Source organism: Pleurodeles waltl, chromosome 9, assembly GCF_031143425.1.
Source record: "Pleurodeles waltl isolate 20211129_DDA chromosome 9, aPleWal1.hap1.20221129, whole genome shotgun sequence".
Lineage (NCBI taxonomy): Eukaryota > Metazoa > Chordata > Amphibia > Caudata > Salamandridae > Pleurodeles > Pleurodeles waltl.
This window is the reverse complement of record NC_090448.1, coordinates 209,649,359-209,675,466: the sequence shown is the minus strand read 5'-3', so window position 1 is coordinate 209,675,466 and position 26,108 is coordinate 209,649,359. Positions and strand designations below refer to the sequence as shown.

At 45.3% G+C, this 26,108-nt stretch overlaps 1 protein-coding gene across 4 annotated transcripts in view; it reads left to right on the top strand.

Annotated features, from left to right (window-relative positions):
• PXK (PX domain containing serine/threonine kinase like) overlaps positions 1–26,108 on the top strand; it is a 317,799-nt gene that overhangs the window by 232,701 nt on the left and 58,990 nt on the right. For all 4 annotated transcript variants that reach the window (XM_069206554.1, XM_069206556.1, XM_069206555.1 and 1 more), the window contains exons 14-15: positions 9,425–9,502; positions 9,777–9,863. In XM_069206554.1, coding sequence (XP_069062655.1) covers positions 9,425–9,502; positions 9,777–9,863 — 165 coding nt within the window. The remainder of the gene's footprint in view (positions 1–9,424; positions 9,503–9,776; positions 9,864–26,108) is intronic.

Here is a 26,108-nt window from a genome sequence, read left to right as displayed (position 1 = left end):
AAAATCCTTCAAGGAGAAACTACATACTCTGCACCACTATGTTTCTTTTCTTTCCTACTAAACAAAAGGCATTTACTGCGACTTCTTCAATTAGCATATGTTTTTTGCTCTGGAAGTGACTTGCAAAATGATTGTGAGGAGCCACAACAGTATTGTTGGAGTGTTCACTACATTTCCAGTGGGACTTAAATACTCCCCTGGGATAGCCACATTTACATCCTTGACTCTGAGTCTATGATACAAAACAATTAGCCATACTGATAGATGATTTGGCCAACAGTTCATCATATGATCCTTAGGACTGTTTCAACTAGAGGGATTCGATTTTTGCTCAGCTAGATTGTAGTTACATGTGCAGATGGTAGAAAACAGGACTAATAATTTGTTACTTGTATTACCTATTACAGTATTATCTCATAAATCAACAGATCCAGACTTAACGCTTTACATCAAACACAAAAGGAAAGGTGGATCATATCTTCTTCCATTAATACCCTACACTGGCAAATATTGGTTAGAGTTTATAGTTCAAATTTCTTTATTTATATTTCTACTGCAATAAGAAATAGCGATGATTAGAGCGGCGCAGCTGGCTTTTACCCCATACCTCAACAACAATACTTCAACCAACTGAAAATCCTCCCTACTGCTATTCACCCCCCTCCACCCTGGTAGTCCTCATGCTACAACATAGAAAATGCAGCTGTCTATCCCCTGTCAGTGATATGTCTACAGAGATGATGCTGGGCGGGGAGGGGCAGTATCATCAGTCAGGCATAAAAGGCAGAAATACCTAGGGCACATGAGTTCTTGGAACTCCTAGGGACTCCAAAGCTCCCTACAGGAGTCTCCCTGTGCACTAAGGGTGAGTGTAATTTTCTCCATCCCTAAAATATACCATAGCCGTGTAGTCTTCCCAGATTCGTTAGGATGTGTCCCTTACCCCACTCCAAATCCTCCGGGATTTGAGTGGGAATGTGAGTGCATTGGAAAGCCCCAAGACGGTCTATGTGGTGAACCATGGGAGCTGCATATCTTAATGTGTGCCAGTATCATCTTAAATGGTATCCCAGTATTTTGGAAGCTTAGGGCAGTCCCATAACAAGTAGAGCAGTGTCCCAGGGGAGCCGCAGCCCCTCCAGCAATCAGCAGACTGTGTCGGATTACCCTTTTGTAAGCATAGCTGGGTAGGATACCAGTATGTGACTATCTTGGTGGTAGTCTGCACGCTGACTGCATTGTAGGTGGTATGTCGTACCCTGAAATATACCTCCTCCCACTCCTTTTGTGTCAGAGGTCTCCCTAATAGCATTTCCCACCTCCTCTGGCCTGCTGTTTTAGTGAGTGTTGGTGCGTGGCGCAAAATTTCACACAACTCGGTAACTAGACAGCGATCTGAAGTTTTCGTAACTAACCATTTCTCAAAAAGTGCAAGAGGCTTCTGTGTCCCCGGATGTATGGTCTGGTATGTGAGCCAGTACTGAACCTAAAAGTACCACAACCTCTGTGATTCAGGGAGGCCATAATCAGTACAAAGTTGGTTGAAAGGGAGTAGGCTTCCCCTTACCTCCATGGTGGCCTTAGTGACTGGAGAGGAATAAAGACTCCTCTGACCTTATAAAAAAAATATATATATCTTCTTAGGGAAGGGGACCTTCCAAAAGTACTGCCCAGCCATGGCCCGGTCCATCGATAACTAGTGCTTAACAGATTTATCCCGGCCCCATTCTACCAAATACTGAAGTTGAGTCACCTGGAAATATTGCAGAAAATTTGGGATATCCAAACCTCCTTCGCTTGGAAGTCTATAACTATGGTCCTGTCACATCCGTAAACGACCCTCTGCCCAGACGAAGTGGTTCATCTCCCTCTGCAAGGAATGGATCATGTCTGTCCAAGGCGTCACCGGTAGGATGTGGAATTAAAACGAGATCTTGGGCAAAATGGTAATCTTAAAGGCAGCCACCCTAGCAAGCTAAAAAAGCCTATATTGTTTCCACCAAGAAAGATCCTGTCTGATTTGTCCTAGCAAGGGCCCGTAGTTGAGGGTCAGGTCACAGGAATGGATCCCTAGGTATGTAATAGTTAGTCACCCATTGAATCGGATACTGCTTTGCAAGCTGTCCGACTGTTGCTTTGAAGATCAAGGGATTAAGGGCCTAGGATTTATGGACATTGCCACGGAATCCGCCACTCTTCCATAAGTCTCCAATTCAGCCAGAAAAACAGGAGGGCCATAGTCGCATTGTCTAATGCCCTCAAGACATCGTCTGCGTAAAGGCTTATGATATGTTCCGTCTCCCTAAATGTGGCTCCAGTGATAGCAGGATTATCCAGGACACGTTGGGTCATAGGTTCTATATAAAGGACAAAAAACAGGAGTGAAAGGGGGCATCCCTGCCTTATGCCCCTACCAATAGTAACTGGTTCAGAAGTGTGCCCGTTCAGCCGCACAGTCGCTATGAGATAGTCCTAGATGCTAAGGATCCATGTTTGGAAACGCTCACCAATGCTGAAGCGAGTGAGGGTAGCTTCGAGATGGGGCCAATGAACCGGATCAAACACCTTCTTTACATCTAGAGCTAACAGCATGATTTCCCGTCAAGAGTGCTTGGTATTATATGTGAGATGTAAAATATTTTGGTGTTATTCCTACACTGTCTGCCGGGTACAAAGCCTGCCTGGTCCAGGGCAATCAGGCCCAGCATCAGGGGCCCCAAACAAGCTTCTAGTATACTAGTAAAGAGTTTGATGTCCACGGTGAGAAGGAATATCTGATGATAGGAGCTGCGGTGTTGCTAGTCTTTCCCTGGTTTACAGATGATTACAACTGCGGCATCTAACATCGTGGGCATGACAGTATCTGGGCCGGTATTCAAATTAAATAATAGGGTTATAATGGGGGCTAGTGTGGACCAGAAGGGTTTTTATAAAAGAGTGCTGGAAAACCACCCAGACCTGGCGATTTCAGGGATTTCTGCTGAGTGATGGCTGAAATAACTTCTTCAGTTTGTATCGAGTAGTCAAGGGTGTCTGCCTGCTTGGAGGAGAGCCTGTGATGTGTGCGCCCCTGTAAGACAGAGGCTGTGGCTATCTGAGTCCAACTCCTGTCCCATGTATAACTGCTTGTAGAAATCCTGAAAGGCGACTGCTATGTGGTCATCGCCCATGATTTTTGAGCCATCCAAGGCTTGGAGAGATTGCATCCCAGTAGCCTGCCCCTGAGCCTGTTAGCCAATAGATGCCCACATCTGTCCTTCCGACGTAAGAGTAGTGACATAACCACAGGGCAGCATATTCAGCCTGATCTAGATCAGTACCTGCCAGTTACTCTCTAGCCGACTCAAGTTGTCTCCCGACCCTCGGGGCACCCGTACATTTGTGAATGCGCTCGAGCTCCAGTATCTGTCATTGAAAGCGATCTCTCATTTCCCTATGAAGTTTGTTATCCGCCGCAGAAACAGCAGTGATTTCCTCATGCATGACAACCTTCAGGGTTTCCCGGAGTGTGGCAATGGGAATGTCAACCCTGTCATTGATTTCCAAGAAGTCTGTCATTGCCTTTTTGAGCCTATCTACCATGGCTTGTCTTTGTAACCAGAGTTTCCCTGCATCCTCCACAACCAGGAAGGGTGTTGTACTGGGGGTAGATTGAGGGTAAGGAATAGTGCAGCATGATCTGCACAGGGAATGTGGTTTGATCTCTGATCTTACTGTTAAAACATGTAGTTCCTTGGTCCCTAGGAAGTGGTCAAGACGGGCATATGTTTTGTGAGTGTGGGAATAAAAGGTGTTATCTTGTGTGTGCAGGTGTTGTTTGTGCCAAATATCTCTTAAGCCCATCCCCTGTAGCCAATGTATGCCCTCCCTGGACAGGGCCCCAGTGTTGCTGTAGCGCTGTGTGGACTTGTTGAATATGAGGTTTAGATCTCCTCCCAGTAGCACCAACCTATCTTGAACGGTCATTGTCTCGGACACCGTCTTGCACAGAAACTTTGCCTACCCCTATCATTTGGGGTTTGGAGGGACCCTAGTGTGAAAGTATAATCCCCACACTTATTGTGTATGCAAGCAGGCAGCCTTCATTTTCTGCGAGCTTTGCCCCAACCTTGCCTCAGAAGGAGTGGGACAACAGAAGGGCTACTCCTGCTGACTTGGTAGGGCCAGACGACAAAAATTGTTGGGGGAAGGCACAAGATCTCAGTCTGTGCCAATCGCTAGTCATTAAGTGGGTCTCCTGAAGCAGACACAAATCTACTCTAGACTGGTCGAGATAAGAGAGGATGGGGCAGCTCTTGATTGGGTTATTTAGTCCCTTTACATTATGGGTATGATCCTAATGCCAGTATGCATAGAGCAAATTGTGGAATAAAGCTATGATGTCCCGGAGGGGTTCCCCCCCATCCCCGTTGCCCAACTCAGTCCTGTCGAGTTTGTGTGTGACTGTGACAGTGATCTGGTGCAGCCACGCAAACTTTGAGTACCCTCCCCCTAATAACCGTAACAGCAGCAAACATTAATAGAGCAACTTCATCAAGAGGATGAAAATCTCAGAATAGTGAAATGTCCCACTGGGAAAAAAAGGTTACGAGTCTGTACTATGGCTCAAGGTCTTCCAGTCTCCGCTTCCCCCCCACCTGCTCTAAGTAATATTGCTAGCACTGGATTCCCAACAGCTTCACAGTGCAGCCGATCTGTCTGCCTCCCCAGTCAGGGTCTCCAATACTGATCATCTGTCCAGGGCCATAGTCTCTGGGTCGGGTTTTAGCTTTTCAGGAGAAGAGTTGCCTCTTTGCCAGCGTGAGCGCTGACAGGTATTTCCGCCCGGGAGGGTCGCTTGCTGTCTGTTCTTGGGGGATTCCTTGATGCCAAGCACCTGGCAGCCCTCCATAAGCGTTCAGATTTGGTGAAGTTTACCATCCATGTGAAAGATGATCCAGAATGGGTGGCCCCAAGAGTAGGAAAAACGGTGTTCCTCAGATGAGTGGTCACCAGCTGGAAGGCACAGCGCTTTTGCAAGATGAAAGCCAATAAGTCCTGTTACAATGCAGGCCTATGACCGCTGAAGAGCAACAGCTGCAGGTCACAAGTTTTGCAGAGTATTCCTTCAGCTGGAAATCATGGATGCAGACTAATATCTCTGCTGGAGGTGTTGGCTCTGTTTTCGGTAGGCCCACTCTGTGGATTTAAGCGTTATCTTCTTGTCCGCTGGTGCTTCAAGAATGTGGAGAAAAAGAGTTCTAACATATGCAGCTAAGTTGCCACCCTCCGCATTGGTCGGCACCCCTCTTATGCGGATGTTTTTCCACCGTGATCAATTTTCCACATCCTCAGCCTGGGTCTGTAAGATCATCAATTATTCCTGTAGTCTGATTACCTCTTGCTGCAACAGTTCCATCTCCTCATCTGGTTTCATTAAATTCAAGGGTGAAGACTCTTGTGCCCATCTCCTCCAGGTCCTGAGGGACCTGCCTAAGATCACTTTATAAGTCTTTTGTGACTGTCTGGCGGTCATCACAAAGGGATGCGACAAAGCCTTGAGGAAGGACCGGGACATTGGCCCCTCTGTGTCCTCAGTCCCTGGCAGAGGCTCCGGCCCAGTAGTTGACAGGTGGTCCTGTCAGCTTAGTTAGCATATCTTTCAGGGAGCGTTTTCTTCATCCTGGCTGATGCCATGACCGCCTGTTCTGTCATGGCAGGGTCCGAACCACACACTCGGTCACCAGTTTGCCAGTGGGGCTCCCTCTCTGCCTCGGGTTCCCGCGGGTGTTATGGGGCACGTCAAACTCTACAGAGGCGATGCGATAATAGCTATAGTAATGGTGTTAGTCTACCGAAGCATCTTCCCTCTGCGACTCGGGCATGGCTAATCGGCTTGGTCGCCAAGTAAAATCTAAATCCCTGTGAGCCAAAAGCGAGCCAAGAGCTGACCTGCACGTTTGTTTCCCGCTCCTCTCCAAGAGCTCTGAGTTGTGGAGCAGGCCGCTGGCCTCTTTCTCTTCTTCACTGTCCTCTATTGCTGTGCCCACCATGGGGACCTATGCATGCCCCAAACTCTTGAGTTCACCCTGTGCGACAGAATTCAAGTGTAGGAGTTGTAGGCTAATGACACCGCTGGTGGCACTGGCAAACCGCTGGTTACATCCTCTTCTTTCCACTCACATGCTCATGTATTGCCGTGGGCTTACACCGTTGTGGCCAATTTAGCAGGGGCCCAGGGTGCACAGCGATAAGGGCCAGTCTCATTGGAGCCCTGGCAGCTGGCACCCTGGCTATCAGGCTCTTAGGGGTAATGCCTCCAGGCCCCTCGAGTCCGATGGGAGCCCATCGCGACCAGGTGCAGCATTGCAGTGCATCAGGCAGATAAAAGCCCTGGCGGCCAGCCCTCCCCCGAAGGAGGCAGCTACAGTATCCCTCTCTGTAGCTATAGCACAGGGCCTCTGGAATCGTCGAGGGCAGGTGCGACGTTGTAGGTTTCACCATCACTGCAGCCGCAATGTTCCTGCTCTGGGGCATGTTGCCTGCCCTGACGGAGGTTTGCGTTCACCAGGCTGTGGTGCGGGTGAGTGAGGCTGATCCGCTACTTCGATTGTCCAGGTTAGATCAGCTGTCTGCCGATCTCCGGCCACAGTCAGTGGACTGTGGCGGCCACCATCTTGCCACGTGCAGCCCCAGGCTCTTGTATGCGTCTCGCGCCGGGCCGTTTTTTCATCCAGCCCGCACAGCACAATATATACGAGGGCCATGGAATCACTTTTTGGCAACAGATGGAGTGTTCAGCAGGGCCGAGTTATTGGTGGAGACAGAGAGATGGAGTAACATGTCCTAACCGTCTTCCATCTTGGCCACGCCCCCGTTGGTTAGATTTTAAGCAAGTCTTTTTTTGCCATATTGTCTGCATACATTTTGTTGGAAGTAACTTCATACATACCTCTGGGATCAGAATCCTATCTTCTATATAGAAATGAAAGCCATCTATAGGTCTCTCCTCTTGGTCATTAGGACTATATCACTGAACAGATTTAATCTTTCTAGGTTTCAGTATTTTCTTCTCTATTTTATCGTCTTAGCTAGGTGCCAGGACCTAAGTCACTGACCAAGTAAAACATTTTTTAACATAGATAAATAATTCCCAATATATCTAAATCATGGACTCTTCAGAGGGAACATTGAGTTACATATCTCTTACATTAGCATAAATGTAAGGTAGATTCACGTTTCTCCAAAATGTTAACCCAGCATATAAAGGTTTCCTTTCACCAACATAAATGAAAGTAATCTAAGTCTATTTCAGAGTGGGCACAAAATGCTGTGGTATGCCAAGAATTATCTCATTAAATATGCTTTCGGAAATCAGTTTCCCTTTGTAAAGATTATGGCCCCCACACTGCTGTTCCATAACAAGCTTTTGTCACTGATTTGACAGAATACGTTCCATTATTGCTTCTACAAGATGTCCCCATTTATTATGCAGATCTCAAGGTTCCCCATTATACTTTTTCAATATAGGTATAGTTTTGTTTTGCCTTCTACGGGATATCAATTACTTACAAATCAGATGAGTTAACCTGTTCAGCTTTCCCTTAAATAACAAAAAAAATGTTTTACTCATTTTCAAGTGCTTATCCTCATCACCTTTCTCTGAGTTATATTGATCTTTATTTTTTTCCCCACAAACAAAATTCTCAAGCAAGCTTGACAGTCTCTTCAGGATATCCTTTCAGCTATCGGGACTGCATGGTGCACAAATAATATTAAGTGGCTATTATTTTTAGTCCTTGGGCAAGCTGATTCATTGGGCCAACAAGAGAGAACCTGACAGAACATAATCTTGTGTCATGTTGGAAAATAGTTGGGGTGACAGTACTCACCCTGGGGAAACTGCTCTACCTAGCCCACAATGTTCTATTCTCTCTCTTCTGCATCTTCCTCTTAACAGAAGTCATTTTCCATCATACAGCCACAGAGGCAGGATAGGAATCCCTTTTCAATGCCCATTTTAATAATATTAAGCCACAATTTATTCCTTTTGCTCAATGTACATCTTGTATTTTTTCGGAGTTGCCATGTTCTGCTCTTAAAAGCGATATGTAAAGGTGTAATGTTTGATCTATAGTATCCTTATTTGCCTGCAATCCATGTTGGTGAGTTACCAGTATTCCCTCATTCTCAAATCTCTTATGTACTCTCTTGTATAGAACTATGCCAAAAGTTTGTCTGGGCATTTAAAAGGGAAATTGGGCTATAGCACACTGATACTTCTTTTTCCTTAGTTAATGAACTCTATGTTGTGTGAAAGTGTTTTGCAAAAGAGGTGCCTCGTATCTCTGGTACATTTCGTTTGCTTGCCTGGAAAAAAAATCAGGCCTAGTTGCTTTGCTGTTGTGCCTTGTAAGGGCCTATCGATTTTCTTTAAAATTTCCTGTCAGTGGGAAAGGAGGAGGTGTAGTATAAACCTCATTTAAATGTAGCTATGTCCCTCCATTGCTGCAAATTTTCTCATGTAGGGGTGAAAATAAGTATGCCAGACTGCCACTGTTATGGCACTGTCTAGCTAAACCTCTTCTTCTACTGACCATTTGGTAACAAATACCCAAAAGTCTCTTATATTTTTACTGTGTCCCACTCCACTAGTCTTTCCCATTTTTTTATTACTGACCCTTTTCTTTCACTTTACCAACATCCTATATTCTCTTCTTGGGAGTTTGTTTTATGGTCACCATCAATGGCATCTGTTATAACTACCTTAATTAACTTTGCCTTTGGTGTAGTCTTTATCAACCCCCTGTTCCATTAGGGACATTTTGGAAGGATTCCCTTTAAATTACTGAAAAACAGTTTTCATATTCATATCTTTGGCTATGGTCAGGCTGTCACCAGGAGAAAGGGGCTAATTTCTGCCAGACCTACACTTACTCCTCTAATACTCATGCTACAATTTGCCACCAAACGTCGACCAATTTATTTCCTTGCAACACTAATTGTTGTCCAGTTAGTCTTCATATTACTCAAGTAGGACATGATTCCGTCTGTGTTTACATGAAGCTCTAAAACCCAGAACTAGCCACCACATGAAGTGGTATGTATTAAAAGCTAGGATGTTACTTCAGAGACTCCATTCGCTTTTTTCATTGCACATTTGATTAACAATCTGTTCAGGCAATCACTATGACCATCAGTCATTTTTTTCAGAGGAATTGATCCAAGTTTTTTTTAACTTGTTGGGAGTTCTGATGTGCATTCTAAGACTGCAGCTCAGTTTTATGTATCTGACTTGGTTTAGTTTTTCTGTGTGTATCTGTGTGTGGGGGGAGGGTCTGTGGGGGTGACAGAGACCGTGTTTATTTAAAAGAGGTGGTATGGTAAAAGCCTGCATTCTAAACATGTCTTTTCTACAGTATTTAGTTTTTCCTTTTAATTTCAGATTCCCACAAAGTTGAAGGAGGCCTTGAAAACAGCCAAAGAATGCATTGAAAAGCGACTAGTCGACGAACAGAAGCTGGTAACTTCCTTAGTCCTGTTTTCACCTCTTTGTTTGCCATAAACTGTAAGCACTTTTGCAGGTAGATAGGTTTTTCAAGCTGTTAAAATGGCAGTACTCATCCCAGCAGGTTAGCAAGCATATAGTGACTGATCTATAATGTGGGCCTTATGTGAATAACCACTTAAACGTAGAGAATAATGTTTTGAATGCATGCCTGTGATTGGTCATCTGAACGCCATGCATCCATTGATTTATCAGTGACCTTTCTTTCACCTTGCATTGACTGTTACAGCTTTACCAACACAGAAGACTGACACGAGCTCAGTCACACCATGGATCGGAAGAAGAGAAGAAAAAAAGAAAAATCCTGGCACGCAAGGTAAGAGAATCCCCTGTTTTCTGAAGAAGGAAAATAGGTGCTAAAAGGTATGCCTACACCCTGTCAAGAATGTAAGCATGCAAAAGTGCTGCCCTCCTCGACGTGCATACCACTTGTGAATTACGAGAAAGGATAAATCGCCTCAATGAATAAGTATTCTATCCTATTAAGTATAGAATGCCTGTTTATTTAGTGTCACGTATTTACTATCAGTATGTTGTTAATTTGCTGCCCAGGACCATATTGAAGAGCCTGCCAGTACGTTTTATACATTAAGCATGCTTTTTTTCAAGGCTGAACGGTAGACCATAAAATAAAGTCAAGGGGAGAATATTTTTATTCCCAACTTACGTGACAGTGTTGTGTGTAATTAAATACAAATGTGATGTTTAAAACTTAAATATAATGAAAGTGTTAAAAGTATTAATGTTTTTGAAATCTGCTAACCACATTAAATAAAAGTTCAGATAATAGTGTACTATTCAAGTATTTTCAGTTTGTATATCCAGCAGTATTATCATTTAACATCAAATTTTGTTTGAGTAGTGGTTGTTCTGTATTGTCTGTGATTGATAAGTTTCCATGGTATTGATGTAAACACCTTAAAATCTGACTTTTATTTCTGGGATCTGTGCCCTGATTCCCAGAAACACCATTGTGCACATTTCAAGGCAAGTGATAAAAAAAAACTTTTGTATGTGATTGAGACTGCTAGCCGCAGTTTCCTTACCTTATAACTATCTCCATCGTCGCCAGACTGGATCTGTACATTTTTTGAGATGAGTATCTCCTGGGCACCGGTAGATGGCTCTAGTCTGCTCTGCGTGGTGGTGGCATCCGTGCCAGATGTGACGTTTGCAGTGTCGGTAAGCACCATCCTAGTGCTCTGGCATCAGTGCCTTTCTTGCAGCACCAGCACAGTGCAGATAAAAAGAGAGCTACCCCTTCAGTCACTGTTTGACTTTGCTTTTTGGACTTTTTGTCAAAGTTTTTCAAGAGCTCATCTTCTGGTGTCGCTCAGATGTACACTAGGAAGACCGACTTCAAGCCCTGCTGCTCCTGTCATCGACAGATTTCGGTGACGGACATGCGCCTTGGTTGCCTCTATTGCTTTGAGCGCAATCACAATGCGAAGGACTGCTGATTACCGTGTCATGCACCCCAAGGCCTTGAGAGAGCGATTCCTCACGCTCCTTGCTGCCTGACGAGTGCTGTTGCAACGCTGTCAGTCCCGCTTGACAGGAAGATTCCGTGATCGGTCGTGGAGTCCATGATCCTCCTCACATTCCAAGTCGTCGGGCCACTTGGGTAAGTCCCACAAAAAGATAAAAAGCAAGAAGTCAGAGAGAGCTTCGACTTTGCCTCGTGTGTCGACTGACGAGATGAGGGAGCGTCGACATACAAGGCCTGGCTCTGTTGTTGAGCCAGCACCTGGGACGTCTCTGAGCTTCTCTGAGCGTTTTAGGAGGCCATGCAATTAATTATTGAACAGCCCATCCAGGCTGGTGCGCCTCTGGGTCCCTTGGGCTCCGGAAGAACCCCTACTGGTTCAACTCCTGAGGCTGTGGCCCTGGCACCAGTCAGGCCCCTTGGATCCAAAGTTTGATCTGGACCGCCACTGGTTGTACCACCTCAACCTTTCCCAGTGCTGTTCCCTCTGCCGACGCTCCCGGTGGATGTGTCCCTATTGTGATCCCCAACATGAAGCTGAAGGGATGTCGCCCGATGCCAACTATGATGCAGACTGGAGCCATGTCTTCCAGGTCGGAGCCTGAGCCCTATTCCTATGGGCTAGAACTCAAGGAGGATTGGGAAGGGTTGCTGGACCCTGAGGAATACTGGCCTCTAGACACAAACATGGACTGGTGTGAGGACTTGGCAGAGGCCAGTGGACTGGACACTTCTCTAGAAACTAGCATGCTTTCTCCCCCACCACAGCTATGGAGGAGGGAGCATCCTTTACAATGGTGGTGAGGGTGGCTGTGGCAGTCAAGATGAACGTTTTGACGTTGTGCTGCAACAGGGAGTGAACCCCTCAGAACTGCTTCTCCCTTTCAGTGAAGCCCTTTCTGATGTCCTGCTTGAAACCTGCTCTGTGCCCAGTAGAGGGGCTCCTGTGAACAGGACAAGTGCCTGCCACCACCATCTCACCCCAGGGGACACTAATTTCTTCACATAACACCCTACCCTGGACAGCTTAGTGGCCCAAGCCTCTATTTCATATGTAAATCCTGGCACATTCCCTATCGTGGTCCAAACCTCTACCTCATATGTAAATACTGGCACATTCCCTGTAATCCCTGGATAGGGAATCCAAGAGGCAGGACACGTTGGGGAAGAAGACGTTTAATCCCACCAGCCTGGCACTATGGTCCATGAACACTGCATGGCTTTTGGTCCGTTACTCCCATGCTCTATGGGATTTAGTTGCACAGGTGCTGACCATGATTCCAGGGGAGGCCCTTGCCATACTCTCCAAGGCTGTATCAGATGGGAGAGATGCAGCTAATGTTCACAATCAGATGTGGAATGGATACCATTGACTCGCTAGGCAGAGTGGCTTCCTCAAAAGTGGCCTACGCCACCATTCCAGGCTGAGAACGACTGGCTTTTCAGGGGATGTCTAAGGGTGGCTTATGGACATACCGTTTGATGACTCCTATCTCTTCAAAGGCAAATCCTTAGCTGCTTGCCACCCCCAATCTGCCTTTTGTGGCCATGAAAGGGGCATCCGTCCCAGTCTAAACCCACCCAGCCATAGCAGCATGCAAGCTACCCAGCCTCCTCGATCCCGAGGACACGATACTCAGAAACTCGTGGGTTGGACAGCCAGAGGTTGGGCAGGGCACCATACCCCTCGCAGCCTCCAATCCCTTACAGTTTGCCTCTTACCATCATGGGCACCCATTGAGAGGCATGGTACACATTCACCTGCCCCCACTGGCCTAGAACCTCCGACTGATGGGTTCTGTAGATTGTCCGCAGGGACTACCCCCTCCTCTTTGTGACTAACCCCACCCATGCCACCTGCTTTGCAACAGGCTGACTGAGGACCATCTTTCCTTGCTCCGTCAGGAATTGACTGCTCTGTTGGCCAAGGAAGCCATTGAGAGAGTGCTGACTTCAGAAGTAGGTCTTGGTTACTATTCCCGCTAGTTCCTGGTGCCCAAAAAGGATGGAGGCCTTCTCCTATCCTAAACTGTGGGATCTTGGGCTGATATTGGAATGTGAAATGTTTGATGAAGATGGTTCTGTATGTGTTTAAGGATGGATTGTACAATGTTGAGAAGGCAGTTGGAGCGGCACATTGGTGGAGTTGGATGAGAAACTGTGGCTACAACCTGTAGCTGAGAATAAACGTATTCAATCTTTCATCTACAGACCAGCGTCTCCTTTTACGGCCACCATATAGACCTGCACCCTCTCAATTTCTTCTTCAAGAAGAAGTTCAAAATGCTCACACTAGCTCAAGTCCTGTCTGCCCTGGGCCAGGGACACTGGATGGTAGCATTGAATTGCATGAATTTTGTAATTGAATTTGAATTTCCTTTATTTCGATTACAAGAATAATGATAAAAGTACAAGCATTGTACATTGGATTGCAAATTTCCATGTTCCTGCCTTGCCTGCCCACAGGCGTTACCTGTAGTTCATGTTGGTCCATGAGCACTTTCAGTTCACTGTGCTCCTTTTTGGCCTTACCAATGCTACTCGGGTGTTCACCAAGGCGATGGCAATGGTTGCAGCTCACCTGCAGAGATCAGGGGTGCCAGTCTTTCTCTATCTCGATGACTGGCTGTTGAAGGTGGTTTCCACCCAGGCTGTTGTCTCCCACCTCTGGGCTACGGCTGACCTCCTGCATTCACTGGGGTTCACTATCAACGTGTTGAAGTCACACCTTACTCCCTCTTAGGTACTCTCTTATATTGGAGCTGTTCCAGACTTGGTAAAGTTTTGGGCCTCTCCTCTCAAACTGCGAGTGCAGGATAGATACCGATGTTTCAGACTCTGCAAAAGATGTGCAGTGGTGGTTAACAAACTGCAATTGTGTCAGCGGCAGACCCCTCTCCCTTCCTCAACCAGATCTGACAGGGGTGACTGATGCGTCACTCCTGGGCGTGGAACGGCGGGCATCTGAGAGAGATGGAGACCATAAACCAATGGTCTCCAGCAGAATCTAGACTCATCATAAACCTAGATCTCTTCTGGATCCCCGGGTGGTCCGGAGGGCATGGAAAGCTTTCCTTCCCTCTATGAAGGGAATGTTAGTGCAGGTGTTCACGGATAACACCACTGCCATGTGGCATTGCGTTGTGGACCCTTTTTCAAGAGGCCCTGCATCTCTGAACATGGCAGAAACATCAGGGCATATCCTTGGTAGTTCAATACCTGGCGGGCTCTCTGAACGCCAAGGCAGACTAATTCAGCTGAAGATGCTTCTTCCCACTGGTGTCTTACTAATAAGTAATGCTTCAGGGTGTGGGATTGGGTCCAGAAAATGTGATGTTACTCATCCATCTAGCACAAGCTGGTGCAAGCTAAGGACCTGCTTGGACCTCTTTCTTAAAAGTGAAGCAATAGAAGCAATTGCTCCATAAGCACCAAGCCTATCCTGGTGGTTTCATTTCCTTTTTTGCTCCACCGATGCCAAAATGCAGTTTTCCTTATTTTCCTGCAGTGTTTTTCCAAAAAGTCATTTTTTTGAGTTTTTGCTGATTCCTCACATGTTGCCTCCAAATTTCTAATGCTGATGGCGTATGTTGGAGGCAAATACCACGGTTGAACATCAGATCTTGTGCATTTGGTGTTTGTTCCTTAACCATAATATTGGATCATGCAGTCTTTGTGTTGAAGTCTACACTAAAAGCAGTTGTGAAGAGAAGAGTCAAAACCTTTTTCAGTCCATCACCTGCAAGAAAATGTGGTAGAGATTCACTCTACTGTGCATAGTCAGCCAACTAACCCATGAAGTCGTTTTTTGTAAAAGAATGACCTCTCTTCTCGCCATGCCGAGTGACAAATGCAAAGAAAACAAGCTCAAAACATACTCCTCCTTCCCCCATTATAAATCTGGGTCAGGATCCAAGTAACATTGCCACTGCTGTTTGACCTCGGTTAAACCACTGAATTTGACATTGGAGCCTGTTTACGTCTTGGGAATATGACAGTCAAAAAAGCATAAGGTTAGCTTTCCTATTTCTTGCTGTGATCAAGTGTATCCCAATGGTCATGTTACAGATGTTTGACAACCCTGCACTAAAGTCAATGTCTATTCCTGCTCACTCTCTGAACATTACTCACAGACTCCGTTACCATGCCTATAGCTGCAGCTTCTGGCTTGTGTCCTAAAAGCCTTACAGTCCATCAACATTTGCCTCTGCTGAGGCTAGTCCTTGCTTGATGCCACTGGGGTCTTAAGGATGGAAATAACTATGCTATGGTCCTCACCTCCATTGATGTTTGGTGCAAAACATGCTCTGTTGGCTTCTAATATTTAGTCAGTACTCTTCACTGATGTAGTTTTGAAGACTGCCAAAACAGGGGTGATAGCTATCTTTTCAGACGACGAGCTGTCTGCCAAAAAAATTTCCAATCCTCCATAAATAATTGCACACTGTAATGTCTTGTTTGGGTCCATCTGTAGTGCTCTTGGCTCCCGTGATCTCAACAGGGATGAACATGTTAATAGTAGGGCTAAACTAGACCTGCTTCCTCTTAAATGTGACATTACTTTTTAATAGAGTTGCAGTAAACAAGTGGTATAGACCACCGCCCCCCCACCAATTATGGTGATTCTCATCTGCTTAGTGTATCTTCTTCGAAAGATCAAACCTCTTTAAGGAGGTACTACAAAAAGGCAGCGGAGGTGCTAGACCTGTAATTCTCTTAATGTTACATCATTACAGATGCTCCTCAATGTGAGGGTCAGACAACTGAGCCTCTCCTTCCCTTTAAAATGCCCAAATTGATCAGCGTTTGGCAGGCTCGATGAAGCTGCAACCCTAGTAGCGCACAGGCCAGCGGGCGAATAGGAAGCACAGACCTGCGCTGTAGGACTCAACATATCTCAATGTACACCCACACTTGAGAGTTTAGTGGTGAAATGTTCCTCGGCTTAAGTCCACCCTAATGCCTTTTTGACCAACGCTCCTGAAAGGGACTTACAGTTGATTAAAGCCACCGAAAAGGAGATCACGTGCTTTTGGCAGCCTGCCCATAAAATCTGTGTTTGCTTCTTGCACAAATGACTCCTACAGCTTATAGGAGATGGCAGACATGGTAACTTAGCTTCTATCAGACCATGCAAGGGCCCTTCTCAGATTGGTGAAGGATGGGATAAATGCTGGGAAAAATGGCCAAAAAGTGGCCTATATACCAATTCTGCCATGATCCATGCCTTAGCCAGATCAAGCGGCGTATAAGTTCTAATATGCAGACATGCTTGGTAATTTCTGGGACTTGCTTATCTTCTGATGCAATTCCGCCAGCATTATCGGAATTTAAGTAGGTAATATTCCACAGTGCACCAGCTACCATAACTGCAGACATCAAAGTAAGCTTTTTAGCATGCCCAGTGCAGAAGGACAGGTAGAAGCTTACAGCCACAAAACTCTTTGTCGTCCACACTTGGGAAATGCAACACCACTTTATTGAGTGAATGCTGAAGGTACAAGAAACCCTTGTGGACAAAAGGGCATCAGAATTCCTGTCTAGAACACCCTTCTGTTCTCCTGTTAAGTTACATTAATTCCTTCTTCCCCCTGGTTCTTCTGCCTTGCTAGCTCTCACACATTTCGGTGAACAATGTAACTGCATGCTACTGATTTTGGCATGCTACTCTCAGATATTTTTTGGTGTGCAAAAAAGGGTGGGTCCACCCAGTTGTGAATTTCTGCATTTTAGACCTCGTTAGTCCAGAACTGAAATTTGAGATGGTGGCATTGGCAAAGAGAGTAATGGCCATAAATCAGAGGATAGGGTGATTTCCCCTGAAGTTGTGCCAAAAAAATTCTCCACAGTCTCATTCTTTGCTAAATCCAGGGGAATCTCACCTCTACTAATAGGGTCCATTTCATTGGGTCATTCTCGGATACACCCTTTGGGAAGGACTTCTTTCTACAAGCAGTGTTAGATTCTATAATACGGTAATTCTGATATGCCTACAATCTACACTATGGATTTCTTTTTGTGTTTAGTGTGCTTGATTGCCTAATACATTTTTCCAGTTCCTCAGGAGAGGCTTCAAGGGAGGTCTTTTCTTCAGTGACACTTCAGGGCACAGTGAAACAACTTTCTTGACTGGGGGTCCCTTACAGCTCTAGGGAACAAGGGAGAACAGGGTTCAAGTTAATAGTTTAGAGGTGCACACTTTTTTACTTGTCCTTAGGGCATTTCTCCCATTGGTGCCAGTTTTCAAGTATTCATTCTGATAAATGATACAACGCAATGCACTTAAATAGGTGGATGAAGTGGGCTTGTTGCGAAGGAACATTTCTGTGGTTGTGACCTACAGACAAAGATGTCACTGTGCTGTCCACACATCAGGCTGTAATACCCGAAACCTTCTGTGTGCAGAAGGGGCACTCTTTAGTACCACATTACTGAATTGTATACTTATTTGATAGATCCAGGCTGATGCCTCAACATATTGCTTGAGGATGAATCTGCAGCAAGATAGTGTGATGAATAAAAAAAACCAATAAGTGTGTGTAACTTGCTCTTTGCTTGGTATCCATTAGTAGTTTCTGTTCTTAGATGAGACATGATTTTTCTAAAGCATTTGGACTGATTGTGCATTTCCCTGTGTGTTGACACTTACCCACAAGCATTCTCAAGCATAGTATCTGTCAGTGTTGGGACAGGAAACGTACTGGTGGATCAGTACTTATCCCACTGCATAGAAATGCAGAGTATGGTATTTTGGGGGGTAAAAAGGCATATCCAAGTGAAAATCTTTCACAAGACCCATCATCATTGAAACATTAAGAAGTAGAATAAACCAAGCAGATTTTGGATCTTCACTGGTCAGTGCAGAAAGAAGACACATTGCTTATGAGCTTATACATATGGCATTTGATCAAGCAGAATCCACCACAAGAGTTATGGACGTTGGGCTCACGGTATTTAAATATGTGGTTCTACAAATGCCATTATACATGCTTTGGGAGAAGCACTAATGGGGCATAGTTTAACTTGTCCATCAATTATATCCTTAAAGCACTGCAAGACTGATCAAGCAACAACTCAGTTCATCATGGTCAGCACTGACTAATAGTACTTATATTTGAGGCATAAAGAGCAATCATACAGTCTGTTACAAAGATGATATTAATCTAAAATGCAGCAAACAAAACATTTCAGTTGGATAATGAAGCAGATGCTTAAAAATGTTTCAAAAGTAATTTTAAAGGCCTTCCACAAACTCGCAAAAACTAGCTGTCCAGTAGTTGTGAACTATCTTTTTGATATAATATGCCAAATATGCTAGTACAAGGGCATAGCGAAGTATCAACAAAAAGAACAGCAGTCTGAGAAAAATGCTATCATTTAGCTCATTTTCATTCTACCACTTAGGAGCTGAAAAAATATTTTCCCTTGACTCTTTGTTTCTTTAGTGGAATCATGCAGTACTTACAATTCAGGGTCCCCTATGCTTCCCAGGGTATTCTGGTCCAGATTTGCAGTTTACCGCATCAGACATGTTTCAGGAATGTGAAAAAGAGAGCTGTGCTTAGTCTCCTTGTACTTAGAAGCTCGGTCATTCAGAGCCAACTGTGTCCCTTGTATTACTTGACAAATATGCACTGCCGTCCTTTGTAATCAGAGTTGAACACCAGAGTGCATCCAACTCATGGCTCACATTTGAATGCATACTATAAAATGTATGATTCCGGATGCTTCTGCAGCACTCCCCAATCCCAGAACCAACCTTCAGCAGAGGCAGCCCAGCAGATTCCATAATTGTTAAATAATATGAACCTCTTATAAAATGTGATGGACTTCAGGGCATTCAGAGTTTGCCGAGCCTGGAGCATTAGAAAGAACATAATAACCCAGGTGTTTTGTTTGCATTTGCATGGTCCTAAGGTTGCTTTCGTTCAAAGTAAGTGTGACAATGGATGAAATAGGCAGCCCTGTCTAGCATTTCTTGGGTAATGCACTTAGGCCCTGGAACGATATTCCCATATCCACCAGGACCACTTCAACCCTGCTCCAATTTAGGAAAGTGCTGAACACACACCTGTTTACAGCGCACTACATTAATACACTTTAACGTTCCTCTTTCACTTTCTGAACCTAGCTACACCACGCATCACTTGTTGAATGTATGCTTCCTTTCCTTACACAGCACTGGGATAGTAAAGTCATTGTGGCCTGTACTCTCTCAAGGATAGATTATTGTTACTTTTTGTTCTTAGCCTCTGTGAGCGCGATACACACGCTTAGCATGCTCCTGCCATCCAGTGTTGAATTTTCGAGTCTCAAGACATGCTGTGACTCCTCCTTTAGTGACCGTGCACATGGATACCAGCTTCATCTTAGAGAAAGCTTAGAGTTAGTTGTGTTTCTCACACATTTCTTCGGGCCAAAGCAATTGAATTTAAAAACAGTTGCATCAGAAAACCAGTCCACTACTTCACAGTACACCTTTGGAGGACCGAATACCAATAATCGAGCCTCAGACACTGGTGGCGTTCCCACAAGCATTTGCAGCCACGTATCCTCCCTCGATCATCGACATTAGAGAATGCAGACCAGAAGTGGGTGATGGGACAGACACCTTTCCAGCATGGCCTCAGGTGCAACTGAAAGTGTCTGTGGACAGATCATCACGATGGCCGCTACCTGTGCCTCCCCCCTCACCACACAAACGCTTCCTGTGATCCTTGCCTCACTTTCCGCTTGAAGAATGCCCCAAGGTACCTAAGGCAACAGGGGCTAAAAACATTAAGGTTGTTCAGCAGGCATCCTCAATCAATCAATCAATCAGTTTCTGTAAAGCGCAGCTATGCACCCGTGAGGGTCTCACGGCGCTAGTTTGGGGGTGGGGGGGAGCCTCATCCGAGGAGCAGTGTCTTGAGGTTTTTCCTGAAGATGGTGAGCGATGGGCTTTGTCTGAGGTATAGGGGCAGGTTGTTCCAGCTCTTTGCTGCGATGTAGGAGAAGGATCGTCCTCCAGCGGTGTTTTTTCGAATGCAAGGGATAGTGGCCGGAGCCAGTTGAGCGGAGGAATCTGGCGGGATGTGGAAGGAGACACAGTGGTTCAGTTGGGCCGGTTCACTGTTGTGTATGGCTTTGTGCGTGTGGGTGAGTAGCTTGAAGGTGATTCGATTTTCTATTTGGAGCCAGTAGAGCATTCTCCAAATCTCTGGGCATTTTTGGAAAAGAAGATCCTACTGGCAGTAAAGTGCCAGTTGTCCAACCAAAGACCAGTTTGGAGACAGTACCCAAAAGTGAGTTAGCCCAAGGAAGAGGAGGCCATTAAGCCAGCGCTGAAGAACTAGAGCCCTCGAGATAACGCCCAGGGTCAAAGGTACTACATCCATATATGAGACCATGTGACCAAGCCGCCATTGTATAAAATGTTACATGCCGAGGTAGTGCCATGTTCCTGAAGGACCTGATGATGGAGACCGAGCACGGACAGGAGAGACTGCCGCCTCCTGGGTTCCCTCTGCCTTTGGGCTCTGGTCAGCATCAAGAGAAGGCGCTGAAGTGATTCCTCTGTCACCCACCCCAGGTCATTGAGCCCCACATTGTCCATCAGCATGGAGCACCCTCTTCACACTCCAAACCGGCACCAAAGGCCCCACCAAAGCTGTAGCTGAAGATCTCATTCATGCCAAAAATTCCATTGGTGCTGAAAGCTTTGTCGACAGCTGGGTCCAAACAATTAGAGGCATTGATTCTACAAGCACCACAAGGAAGAGCTCGATGCCTAACAAAAGTGCCTTTTCATTCTCCCTGTCACCCAAAAGGTGGCAGTGAAACCACTCCACAGAAGCCAACAGAAACACTCTCTACAAGAAAAAGCTTGCCATCAAAGAAGAACCATCTTCCGGGTGTCCCTTCGGAGCAGGCAGCAAAGAAACATGGGGACAAGGCATAAGCCCTCCTCATCATGTCCCTCCTCCTCCATCTCTGCCATCAATTCCACCTCCTTTGCCTCTACCATAGTCTTCTTAGACGTCTTCACTAACCTTTTAAGATCCAGGCAGTCTATATGACCCCCTGACCCATGTGACTGACCCCTTGATCCAGGGCTCACTGATAATGTCTTCCATGATGGGAGGAGTATGCAGAGCATGTGAATCTACAGGACTACACGCTACAAAAACATGCTTGCAGGGTAAGTAAAGTTTTCCTTATTTGGGTCCTCTAGAATCTGCTTTGTACTAGCTGCAGAGAGTATACATTTTTGTACTTCCTGTCTCTTGTGGGTTTACAAAAAGATCATATTAAGCTGGCACAAATTAAAGCTCATTGTCTCTTGGTGAAGCAAGTGATTAACTTTAAGCCCCCTTGTCTCCCTTAGCTTCTAGCTTTTCAACGCCTGGAAAACTTCTGTGCCAGTAACTCTCTCTTGTTTGCACTCCCTAGGTTCACAAAGGCCAGGATAGGTAGAAGATCCCTTTCTGTGTATGTGTGCCAGTTATGGAATTCGTTGTCTCCAGGGTTAAAACTATTTTCTCTCATCTTGCTTCTAGAAAAGCACTAAAACGTTTCTATTCTGTTAGTCGGATTCTTGTGTGGACTCTTCTTAACATTTGTTTTGTTTCATAGTTACAAAATGCTTTATGGGTGTTTCCTGCGCTCTATAAATTTGTTTCTATCCTATTCTATTCTGTCTTTGCCTTTTGACCATGTACAACTGTCTACTGTCTTGTTGAATGTATCTTTTCCTTTCACACTGTGCAGCGCTCCACTGCCTTTCAGCTAGACATGCACTACATAAATACAGCATACGTGCAAATGTTTACATCTTTTTTTGTGCTATTTAGGGTACATACACTAACCGATCTTGTTAGTTTGATGCTCGTACCACCCTATATTAGATTATCAGAGTAAACTAATACTAATATCCTATACTCTTGTGTTGCTCTTAAAGTCCTGGCCATAATTCCCTACCAGTACGCTGAATTGTATCATTATGTTTTAGGACCTGTCAAAATTAAATTCTCTGCCAGACTTCAGTTCTCTTTAAACCACAAGAGTTGCTAGGGATCAAACCCTACAGTCCTTCAAAACCCTCTTATAGCAGGACAGTGTTCTCTCAAATGTTTTTTGCAGGACAGTTGTTAAAGAATTTTTCTGCAGGGATACCTATTCTGCCCCTTATATTTTGCTCTTGTACTAGAACCACTCGCAGCCTGGATCAGAATGGATCTGCTCGTTCGTGGTCTGCGATGGACAGAGCAGTGGGAGGACAGAACATCACTTTAGTCTGATGACATTTTGCTCTATGTGGCGGATCCTCCCGCTACTTTTGATAGAATCGTGCACATTCTGACCCAGTTCGGACAGTATTCTGGCTATACCATAAACTGGGTGAAATCCACGATTTACATTATTAAAGGGCCAGCGCCTCTTTTGCCTTAAGGATATGAAGCACAATTACATAGAGATGGCTTCTGATACCTGGGCTTCCACATCACCATAGACCCCACCCAATTCTACTTCTGAAACCTACTTCCCTTGTTGACACAGCTAAAAAGTGATGTCCATCTTTGGAGATCCTTGTCATTAACGATGCTGGGTAGGGCAGTATTCTTTAAGATGATGGCCTTGCCCACTTTCTCTATGCCCTGCACAACACGCCTTTCCCTAACCCAGCGACTTTCTTCAAAGCAATAGAAAATGAACACGAAACCCTGTTCTGGGATGGTGGTCAGGGTAGGATAGCTATAGCTAAATTGACCAGTGAATGGTATGACTGAGGGATAGCCCTGCCTGACATTCAGAGATATTATTGGTCGACTCAACTCATGACGATCAACTACTGGGTGTATTCTCCTCCAGACAAACCAGCTTACTGCATGGACAGATGTATATTGCCCCCAGGAGGGTACCTTAGAGCCATTTATGCAAATCCCAGACAGAATAACCTCAGAGTACCAACGTCCGTGATGGTCAGCCTCTGGCACTCATCACTTCACGGGCCGGGGTGGGGTGGTGATAACACAGGCTACTCCCCTCAGGGACTCCGAGACACTGGGTTTACTGGGGATGGTACCATGGTTGCCAAATGGGACCTTATTGGCCTATCCAGGGTGGGAGGATCTTTGGTGATAGGGACAGGTCCTTCCCTTCCCTGACTTACAATGAGAATTTCAGCTAGAGTCCACAAATGCTACAGCTATCTCCAAATGCAGTGTGCACTTCATACAGCACTTCTGAGAGGGGCAGACTTCCATGAGTCCTTTGCCCTAGAGAGTAGGCTATTGGAGGAACATTTACACCAGAAAGTAACATTCGTCACCTACCAGAAATTAATCCACAACTCACCAGACACATTGATACACCTGAGACCACAGTGGGAGCAAGATTTAGGAGACCTTGGAGACGATGAATGGCTTGATGCCTTGACATCCTAGCAAGACTTGGCAATTAAATTGGGTTTCCGCCTGGTACATTTAAAAAATACTCCATGGGTCCTATTTTACATGCATCGTCAAAGTGAAAATAGACAGGACAACTGATGCATTCTACCTTAGGAGTTGTTTTCACAAAGGATCCTTCTTACATATAAAATGGGACTGCCTGGTGGTGCAGCAGTACTGGGTATTGGTGGTTGAGTGCATGAATGAAGTGTTTGGGTGTGTGAGGGAGGCCTTGGAGAAATGGTGTTTGCTGAATATATGGGATGCAACAGAACGTAACAGAATGGAGAATATCTGGATGACTCTCGGATTCGATGTGGCCAAATGAAATATAGCATTGCTCGGCGGGAGGAGGCACACACACACCGCTGCTGAGAGACTGGAATTGCGACATGTATTTGGGCATGCAGGCAGAAAGGGTCATTTATGAAAGCCGGGACTGCCCACAAAAATGGACAGGAATGCCCATAGGGGGAGTCCTTGTACCACTCTCACCTCAGACTATCCCACCGGATTGACTGGTGCTGAGCTAGGCTAAGCCCATTTGATGTGGATATGGTGGGAGGGGAGGGTGGTTTGTGCGCCGCAAGTAAGCTGAGTAATATCGTAAGTACTTTCTTGACACCTGCTAGTTCATTGATGCTATGTACATATGGTGCTTTTTATGCTCTTGACTTGTCTCAAATAAAAAGATCTTCAGGAATTTTAATATATAAGCAATGTTTTCTGATTGTGACAAGCATCGCTTCTTCTCAAAACTTCGCTGCAAAATAATTTTCGCAGCAACCTCTTAAGGCTGGGTAAACTGATAATCTTTACTACTCTTTTGTGCCCCCATACTCCTGTTTATTACATGCTCAAGAATCTTTAGCAAACTCAGTATACAGGAAGCCAGGTGTAGGTGTAAGAAAATTTACTTACTCCTGAAAGAATTTTGAAATTCTTAGGAAACCGTTCTGAGTTCTGACTCACTCAGAATGGTCCAGTGTTTCTTGATATGCACTGAAAAAAAACAAAGTTGGGGGACTGGCTGAGGCTATGGGCAGAGGCACAACCAAGCCACCTCCTGCCCCTCCAGCAGTGGGGGGTGAGCAGACCATGCTCCTCCGAGATGCCTCAGCTTCCCCACCCTCTAGACAATCTTACTGATCCACAAACACCCTCCTTGACCTGCACAAGCCCCTTCCAAAGATATTTACCACCTGCTCAACGCAAGTGGTAAGTATCTGAGCTAAACTCCATTTAATGGTTAAAACCCACGCAATTATACTCAATAATTCTGAGGCAGTGCAGTGTATATGTTGAAGTGGAATATGGAATGTTGATGCAGGAGAAGGTAGAATGTGGATTGAGTGGATGACCAGTGAGCTGTAATGCAGAGGAAGAGCGGTGAGGTTGTACTTTTTGCCAATAAAGGATTTTAACTACTCACTGGGTACGTGCTGACACAGGCAGGCATGTTATTCCCCATTCTGTAGAGTTTAACTTTTAGTCCCTGTTTTCTCAGGAGGCTCTACCCTGTGGAATCATTATTCCTAGCCCCGGTATCTCCACTCGGAGTTCACAGGGGAATCTAAATGGGGTCTCAGTTCATTGACACCATACCCTCTCAGTAATACATCATTGCTCTCCACTGCCCTGAGCCAGTTTAAATGGACATATTCACTGCTTGTTGTTTTGGACCCAAGGGAGAAGGCTCAACTCAGACCTTCAGGTATGGGCTCCGACCCATAGGATGGGATACACAAGGTCCTTTGGCCTCACTACACATGTCTGACATTTTTCTATGCTTTCCTTGATGTTCATGATGTTCCAGCAAATTAGTAAAAATTTATGAAAGTAACTGCAGTGCAGCAGTTTCAACTCTAGAGCTAAGTAGTGGCTCTAGAGCTAAGAGCAACACTGAACGATGAAATGCACTGTTCTTCAATTTCTTAACCTTTATTTTTTTGCCCCTTCTTGTAGTGGAGAAATGAGTGTCCACATTCATGGTAGCAACCTACCCCAACCATTACTTTCTCCCAAAGTATCACTGAGTTTCAGTTGCTTTAAAATGAAAGCCTATTGAGCTTTCTTACGTATTTTTGCTAACCACTATTTCAGTTATATTCTCAATCAGTGGGAAGTTTCACAGTTATGTGGAGGAGTAAAACACATCCACCATGAGCATATACTTATTCCACAGTCATTAGCAGTCCTTTGTCAGGAGATGCTGTCCCAGAAGCAGTTCAGCCTGGACTGTTCCTATTGGATCACGACCATGACTGCGTATGGCAAATCTCTGTCTACAGTGGCAGAGTGGGTCCATGCAATCGGCACTGGCTGGGATTAATTCAGACATCCCTTTTATCCATTTTTAGGTTGAGCATAAGCGTATGGCCTTTTGTATACTTTTAGTATAGGGGTAGGCCGTCAGGGTAATTTTGTATTTGGGGCCATTGGGTTTTTAGGGGCGAGAGGTAGGGGTAATTTTGTATTTAGGGCGGGGGTGGAAAGTCAGGGTAATTTTGTGTTGGGGTAGTTATGTTTTTAGGGCGAGTGGGGGGGTGGGTTTTTAGTGGTGGGGGTCAGGTAATTTTGTATTTAGAGCGGGTGGGGGGGTCGGGTTTTTAGGGGCAGGGTTGGGGTAATTTTGTATTTAGGG